The sequence below is a fragment of the Macrotis lagotis genome, chromosome 7 (genome assembly GCF_037893015.1).
Source record: "Macrotis lagotis isolate mMagLag1 chromosome 7, bilby.v1.9.chrom.fasta, whole genome shotgun sequence".
Taxonomy (NCBI): domain Eukaryota; kingdom Metazoa; phylum Chordata; class Mammalia; order Peramelemorphia; family Peramelidae; genus Macrotis; species Macrotis lagotis.
The window spans coordinates 130,042,087-130,050,640 of NC_133664.1; the positions used below are offsets into that span (position 1 = coordinate 130,042,087).

Here is an 8,554-nt window from a genome sequence, read left to right on the forward strand (position 1 = left end):
GAATGTATTTTGACTTTAACAAAAAACAAAAGTAAGTAAAAAAAAAACCTTTGAAGTTGTCTAAGGAAATTTTCTTTTCCTCCAGGGCTGGTGCTCGGTCCACTGTGCCACCTAGCTGCCCCTATTATTATTTTTTATTTTATTTTTTTCTTCTTTACTGTTTTGCTCATGAGGGTCTATATTTTTGGGGGAAGGGGGTATTATGTTTACTTTTTTTTTAGGCTTTTGCAAGGCAAATGGGTTAAGTGGCTTGCCCAAGACCACACAGCTAGGTAATATTAAGTGTCGGATTTGAACCCAGGTATTACTGACTCCAGGGCCGGTACTTTATCCACTGCGCCACCTAGCTGCCCTTATGTTTACTCTTAAACAAGAATATTTTAGCAATGTATAAAAAAATCATTTGTACAAAAATAAAATCAATATAATTAATAAAAAATAATTTTTTTTCTTTTCTCCCAGAAAACATACAGAGACTTCCGATTACAAGGTGTATTGGAGGGAACACTAAACAGCAAAACCTACGAAGCTCTTCACAGTCGCCTAACTGTGGAGGAGGCCACAGCCTCTGTTTCTGATGGAGGAGGACTTCAGGGTATTACAATGAAAGACAGTGATGAGGAAGAAGAAGAAGGATGAGAGCAAGTAGATTCTTTATTAGTGTCTTAACATTGTTAATTTTGTAATTTGTCCTAGAAATTAAAGTTAGGGTTTTGACCACATATAAATAATTGTAATTCATTCCACTATTTTAAAAAAATGTCTATAGAAGCAGGGTTAAAAGGAAAAAATGCCAAGGATTTTGCAGGGTAATTTTATCCTCTTCCTATATAGCTTATCACAGAGCTGAGTTTTGCTCCCATTTGTGACTGAGACGTACCTTTCTTGAATTTGACATTTATTTCTCTACATCCATCAAAGTGTGTCTTGTGCATAAAGCAGAAATATGTACCTCAAATTGTGACCAGAAGTCATTTATCACTGTGCCAATTATTCAGTGCCCTTGTTAAATATGGTGTACCTTCTGATTTATGATTTCCATGTAAGTTTCCTGTTATGTGATTGATTTATCATGTTGTGATGTGTATTAAATGTTAACCCAGGTTCTTAGTGCTCTCAATTGGTATTCAACTATTTTTAGTGGACTAAAAGGACTGCTAAATCCACCTACAGATTAGACTACTTCATTGCCATCTGTCTTCTCGAATTCTGTACATTCATATTGACAAGTGGAGATTCCAGAATGTGAGATAGGGGAGGTGTCATCAACACATCAAACTTCTCTTTCCTTGTGTAATGGCAGGAGCTCGCAGGCAATAAGTCATACAATGTATCATGACTACTTCTATATTTATCAAACTTTGTAAAGATTCAGAAAGAATTAAAAGATGTTTTCAATATTTCAAACACCCCACTCATCTAGTTTCCTTTCGACTCAAATTAGGAACAGCATATACAATGTGAATGAATGAATGTGTTTGATATCATACTTTTTGTTAGGAAGAAAACATTTGCTAAAGACTTATGTGAAAATTTTAAATAACCTTAATTTATCTGTGTTTTGAAATTTTCCTTTCACAACCCTGAAATATAGGGTCTTCCAAAAGTCTTAGTGCAGTTCAAAGATGACTTTTGAGGCAACTTTTATATAATCATAGAATTTCAACTTGGTTATATATAACTTGGTTCAGTCATTTTACAGAAGAGGAAACTGAAACAACAGTTACTATAAGGGGCCTCCAGAGGTAACTGGGATCACTTTGGGAGAGAGTCCATTGTTAAAATTTTAGTGTTAAGATTTACACCTCAGAATCAACAAATCAAGGATTGATCTGGGCTTCATTTTGTTGATTGTCTGGACATAAGAAAATGTTAATAATGCGGATTAAATTTACAAGTATGTCTTTAGGCTTTTTTTTTTTAATTATTAGGAGATTGTAGTTTAACTTTCACCAGTACAGCCCAAATTACAAGGCTAAGATTAGAACCCGGCTCTCCTGAGTTTTGTGGGGTTTTTTTAAATCAGTCTCATGGTACTCTGCCTCATATATTCGAGTGTGGCAAGAGGGGACATTAGGTCACATGTGAATTCTGTCTTACCTTTGACAAAACACTCAATCTTGATGGATCTATAAAAAAAGATATTGAATGAGATATTCTTTAGTGCCTTCTAACCCGAACACCGCAGTAGTAGGGATTAACAAATGTGCCTATTTCTTTTTTTAGGAAAAGAGAAAAAAGTAGGATACAAATATAAAATTGGGTGAGACGTTCCTTGAAAACTTAATCAAATTCCCTTTTTTTTTCAAATAAGAAAACTGAGGCCCAGAAAAGTTAAGTGGCTTGGCCAAGGTCTCCCAGACCAAAGTCAGAGCAGAACTTGAATCAAGGTGTTCAAGCACGCAATTTAGAATTCTTTTCACTGCTCCATTCCACACATTTAGGTGAATAAGGAGAAAACAACCTAGCTACACGCTTATCTAGAAAATGAATGAGTTTGTTTAAATGACAAAACAGGGAGAGAGAAAAGAGAAGCAGAATGGGCTTTGTAAAGAAAAATAATATTAATGCCTATTCAGAAGAGAAGAAAGAAACACAAAGGGCCTAATGTAAAGTTGTGGGGATCCAGCTGTGGCTTACATTCTGCTTTCAAGGATTTTTCCTCTTGAAGTCCCAGGAGTTTTCTTTCCCTACCCCAGATAAAGCAGGAAAAGAGATCTCCTGATGTTGAGAAGAGGCGGGGGGGGGGGGGGGGGGGGGGGGGGGAGGAGAACAGGGGAAGGGAAAAGGTGGTGTCCAAGGACCAAGTGGGAAAGGGGTTTATAGTTTCTCCTCAAACCTGAGAGCAAGGGGTGGGGGTGGGGTTATGGAGAAAGTCCCAAATCACTCCTTCCTTTTTCCTCTTAGCTCTTTGGTACTCAACGGAGAAACGCTTTTAACGAAGTCTCGGAAAGGTAACAAAAGTCCCTTTCTGTTAGGCTCCTGAAGTGAAAGAAATCTGCTGAAAGATGCAATCCTAGTAAGTTCGGTGTGGGGCTGCCCAGGTCCTTGGGGTCCCAGTGGAGGGCTCCCACTCTGACCCCAAAGACCCCCTCCGCATCTGGGACCCTGGACAGTGCACAGCGCCTTGCACTGGACCAGCTTGGCTGCACTCGTTGGTACAAAGGCCAGCCAAGACACCTGAGACTCGAGTGGAGCTTCAGGAACTTGGATTACAACGAAGAAGACCTGAGAAGGGGGAGCGAGCTAAGGGAAGCGGGGCAGAGTTTCTTTGTTATTAAACATTCCCCACTTCTCTGCTTATTGAATGGTCTGGAAAGATCGATTTCCCTAAAAGACGTTTGCTCACCACTGACCCAGGGCTGAATGTCTCTGAGAGCGTCTCCAGAAATTCCAAAGCAACACTCCCAAAGAAGCCCTCAGTTACCTCCATCCACACTGCACCCCTTTCCCTCTCCTCCTTTGCTCTAACCCCTGAGGAACTCGGGATACGGGAATCTTGATAGGGAGAGTTGGAGAATCTATAAAGGGAGCATCGGCCCTGTGTTCCAGGGCTGAACTTGAGTGAGGCCATAAATCATAAGATGCTAGAATTAGAAGACATTCTACCTCTCATTTGAACCTTTTTACATGTGGAGATACAGAGACCTATACAAGGGAACTTACTAGCTCTTCCTAGGAACTTGTAAACTTTAACTAAAAAATTAAAATTGCAGAATATCTCCATCTTTCCTCATGCCAGACAGATGCTCAGACCGCCCCCCCCCCCCCCAAAATCACTTAAACGAAAAATTGTAAAGTTCTTATTGTGCTAAATGCTCCAATATAAGAAACAGGGGAGACAGGAAAGGAATAAAGTTTAGATTTTTTAAAAAAAAAATTGTCCCTGGCCTCAAGGACCTCGGTCTAATAGGGGGATTTAGCATTTACACTGCTTCTTTTACTTAACAAAGTTATAGTTTCATGAGTGTGGCTACTCACCCATCACCATACAGTCGGACACTAGAGACCTTCCTGCTTGGTAGTCCCTTCAGAAGCTTATGCTTATGGGGCATGGCCTTGAAGAAGTTAATACCTCAATACCAGATGAAGAAGCACTGAAGAAAGATTTCAGTAGATTTCTGTACTCCACAGTAGTGGAGTACAGAACAAGGGGGAGTCAAACCAGGTGTCAAATGAGGCAGCCTGGGATAGTGAATGGAGAGGTGGAGTCAGGAAAACCTGTTTTCTAGTCTTGTCTGGGACTTCTAGCTGTGGGACCTAGATAAATCATTTAAATTCAGACTCAGTTTCCTCAGCTGTAAATTAGGGATGATCATGATAGTACCTACCACAGAAGGTTGTGAAAAGGAAATGATATAAATTGAAAAGCATTTTGCAAACCCTAAAATGGGGAGGGTAAGTACAGATCTTTAGTGCATTGAAGATGTGGAATAGTTGAGTTGACCTTCAAGGAGCAGAGCTCCAACAGAAAGAGGAAGAGTGGGGAAAGTTCTCCAAGAAGAAGGAATAGCCTGAGCACAAGCCTACAGGTGGGGAAGAAACAGGGTACAAGCTCAGGATCAAGTAGAGGCTGGCATATCTGGAGCATGGTTAGTGAAAGAACTTGAACTACTCCTAGACTGAAGTTCATAGCAACAAAGAATTTCTATCCCCATAACTGGGAGGTGGGCGAGAGTGGTGGAATCATTTTATTTTTCCAATTAAAGTCTTGAGTATCATTTAAAGGTCTTGAATTTCATGTCCCAGATTCTTTACTATACATGGCAGCGGGGGGGGGGGGATATAAAAGGGAGAGTTAAGGAGGGGAAAGAAATTAGAGTCTTAAAGCTAAGAAATGTGAGCAGAGGACAATGATTTCAGCCCCATTGAATGTACCTTGTGGGACAGTCAACAGAAAATCTGCAGTTAGTCTCTGAGAATTCTTGATATCCCACCAAGGATTCTGATTTGTTTCCTATCCCCAGAGCCTAGAGCAAGGGTAAAGATGAGATCTAGAAGACCACCCCATCCAATCCCCTCATTTTTCAGATAAGAAACATGAGAAGCATCATTAAAGTTTCAATTCCAAAGACCTTGAACCTGTCATAGGATTCCAGAGTCAGTACTTTTTTTTTTCTCTCTCTTACCAGGATACCTAGTAAAATGTCTATTTGGGGCAGCTAAGTGGTGCAGTGCCAAGCCTGGGGCTAGGAAGACCTGGGTTCAAATCTAGCCTCAGCTACTTACTAGGTGTGTCACTAGGTAAGTCACTTAACCCTGTTTGCCTCAGATTCTTCATCTGTTAAATGAGCTGGAGAAGAAAATGGCATACCACTTCAGTATCTTTGACCAAGGCAACCTTAAATGGGGTCATGAAGAGTTAGACAAGACTGAAACAATTCAACAGCAACAACTGTGTTTAGTTTTCCTGGACCCTTCTAAAAATCAATCTAAGAATGAGTGACAACACATCAAAAACAACTTTTGTTGCTGTGATGAATTTTAGTTCTTGACACTACCTCCACTAAAACATACATATGCATACTCATACATCTATCTATATATCTATCACACACATATATCATTTATATAATCACATGTGGTACATGAATATTTATATGTGTGTGTGTATACATAGACACATAATATATATACATACATGAGTGTATTTACTTATCTATGCTCAGTACTGAATCATCCAATGTAAATCTTGACTAGTTTTTCTAGGTCCTCCAGAGAGGATTTATGCAAAAGAATGGAATTTCTGGGGTATCAGGACCACAAAAACTGTCTATCCATTAGCCAACCCATCCCTCCCCCTATCCCAAATCCTTTTCAATTCTTATTAGTACTTGATTTTTGTACAAGTGATAAATGGTAATATATCTTCAGCCTGTTTACATTCACCATGAATATTTCTATTGATGAAAAGAGAACCAACTGGCTTGTCCAGTTGATTTTCTATGAGGGACCATGCATTTCCAGAAACAAAATGAACTGAGAGGACTAGAGATTATACTCAGATAAAAATAATAGGCAACGGGGGTGGCTAGGTGGTGAAGTGGAAGTCAGGAAAATGTGGATTCAAATCTGGCTGGTCTCAGACACTTAATAATTACCTAGTTGTGTGGCCTTGAGCAAGTCACTTAACCCCATTGCCTTGAAAAAAACCTTAATTAATAATAATAATAGACAACACATATATTTCTTTAAAATATGCTAAGCACTTTAGTCACAATTAATAAGCATTTATTAATCACTTGTTAGATGCCAGCCACTGTGCTAAGTATTGGAGTTACAAAAAAAGGCAAAAGATATCCCTGTTCTCAAGGAATTCACCATCTGATGGGGAAGACATAAAAACAACAGTATATGAACAAGGTTTATACCGGATAAATTGGGAACAAAGAGGGAAGACTAGTGTTGAGGGATCAGAAAAGGTTTCTTGTAAATGGAGAAGGTAAGATTTTTGGCTTGAGCAAAGACAGGAGGTAAAGATGGAGAGCATTCCAGGCAGGAAGAAAGCCATTGAAAATGCTTAGAGTTTGGCATTAGATTGTCTTTTGTGAGGAACAGCCAGGAGACCAATGTTCCCATATCACAAAGTATATGATGGGGAGGGAGGAATAATGTGTAGAAAGATGAAAAGCTAAGAGGGGGCTATGTGATGGAGAGATTTGAATGCTATACAGAATATATTATATTTTATTCTCTAGATTAGAGAGAACCACTGGAGTTTAGTGATTGAAGGAGTAAGATTGTTACCATTTAAAGTGGCAAATTAATCATTTGACAGGTGGAGAAAAACTCCAGGTAGGAAAAACTTTACATATATCATTTATCATATCTTTCCCTGTTTTAGAGATGAGGAAATTGAGACTGAGAAAGATTATATGACTTATTCAGGGAATTATAGCTAGTAAATATATGGGGAGGAATTCATATAGTCTTTCTGATTCTAATTAGAGCAATTCATCTACTCATATACCTAGTTGCCTCTCAAGACCCTTTATTTTTATTGGGATCACAGATTATGCTCTTTTTAAATTACAAAAATAATAATAATACTTGTGAGAGTTAAAGGTGTTTCTCTAACAAGGTACCATATGATATAATTATGCAAAGGTAGCTACAACCAAAGGTTATTCAATCAACTAACCAAAAAGCATTTATTAAATACCTGCTGTGTTCTAGAGACAACTTTGTTCAGTCACCCCCAGAATATTAACTTCTAGTCAAGTATAAAATAGAAAAAGAGAAATGTCCTTAACAAAGGTGGTTAATAATGGTATAGATATCCAACAGAGTCCAAATGTAAGTGCAAATCAATCGTAACTGGTGGGGATCTCTAGATGCTCCTGTTTGGAGATGGATAGTGAGCTCTGACTCAAACCCCAGTACTCCAGAGAATGAAGCAATGGCCACTCAAATGAGATTAACCTAGCAACCCACTCTGGGGGAAAATCAAGTAGATGAACTATGTGGATGATTCAAATTGACATGAAATTTGATGGGAAGTCCCTTAAACTGTTCATTAGTACATTTATATAGAACAAATGGACAATGAGATAGGACCAGGAGAAAGATCTGAAGCACATCTGGATAACTGTACAGTAATCTTTACTATCCCAAGCTGCTTGCTGACATAAAAGTCTATCTTTTTAAACAGCAATATTTTCCAAATTTTGCCGTATGGCTGCTAATTCCAAATTCCCATAATCTTAGAAACACAAAAAGTATAGGTGACTCATAAGGCAAAAATAATTTTAAATTCTTAACATCTGCATTTATTTGACAAAGTACTTCCATATAACTTTGTCCCATTTGATTCTCACAAGGACCCTAATTGATACAGAAAAGGTTGAGATTATTATCCTTTTACAGTTGAGAAAAATGACCCTCTAAAGGTTAATTTACGTGCCCCAAATCACACCACTGAATTAGTAGACTATTATTTTAAGAGAACAGATTTTTTAAGTGGTGTGATTGCAACAAAATGATTATGGTGTCCAGAAAGCTTCATAAGAAAATACATTTCCTCTCCTAAAAGGAACTTTGTCAAGGATTTCCTGGGAAAGAACACTAACTTCCAGACCTAGATTGTTAAAGCACTGGTGGAAGTAAGTGTTGAATGGCCCGAAGGAGGGTGTATGGGGATATTAATAAAAAACCGATTATGCTCACCAGAATTCAATTCTAAGTGATCTTTCCAACACCCACCACCATGTTCAAGGGCCGTTAAATAATCAATCTTTGCTATTCTAAATCGTGGTCTCACCGGCGGTAATCCAGTATCTAATCTGGAAAGTCTTATCTACTAATAAAAATATAATGAAAGTCATATTCAGTTAGCCAAGAGAGGAAAAGGAATAGAGACTAATCGCGGGTTAAGGAGAAAAATATTGTCTTTTGCTTCCGGCTCTCAGAAAGAAGCTGTCCTAAAAATAAAGGGATTTAGGGATAGGTAGAGGCAAAAAGAAGAAGAAAAGAAAGAAAGAAAGAAAGAAAGAAAGAAAGAAAGAAAGAAAGAAAGAAAGAAAGAAAGAAGAGAGAGAGAGAGAGAGAGAGAGAG

General features: G+C 38.4%; 1 protein-coding gene across 1 annotated transcript in view; it reads left to right on the plus strand.

Annotated features, from left to right (window-relative positions):
• CADPS2 (calcium dependent secretion activator 2) overlaps window positions 1–1,429 on the plus strand; it is a 713,380-nt gene extending 711,951 nt beyond the window's left edge. Inside the window, exon 28 of the mRNA XM_074195280.1 lies at window positions 463–1,429. Coding sequence (XP_074051381.1) covers window positions 463–639 — 177 coding nt within the window. The 3' untranslated portion in view covers window positions 640–1,429. The remainder of the gene's footprint in view (window positions 1–462) is intronic.
• Window positions 1,430–8,554: the final 7,125 nt, after the last annotated feature.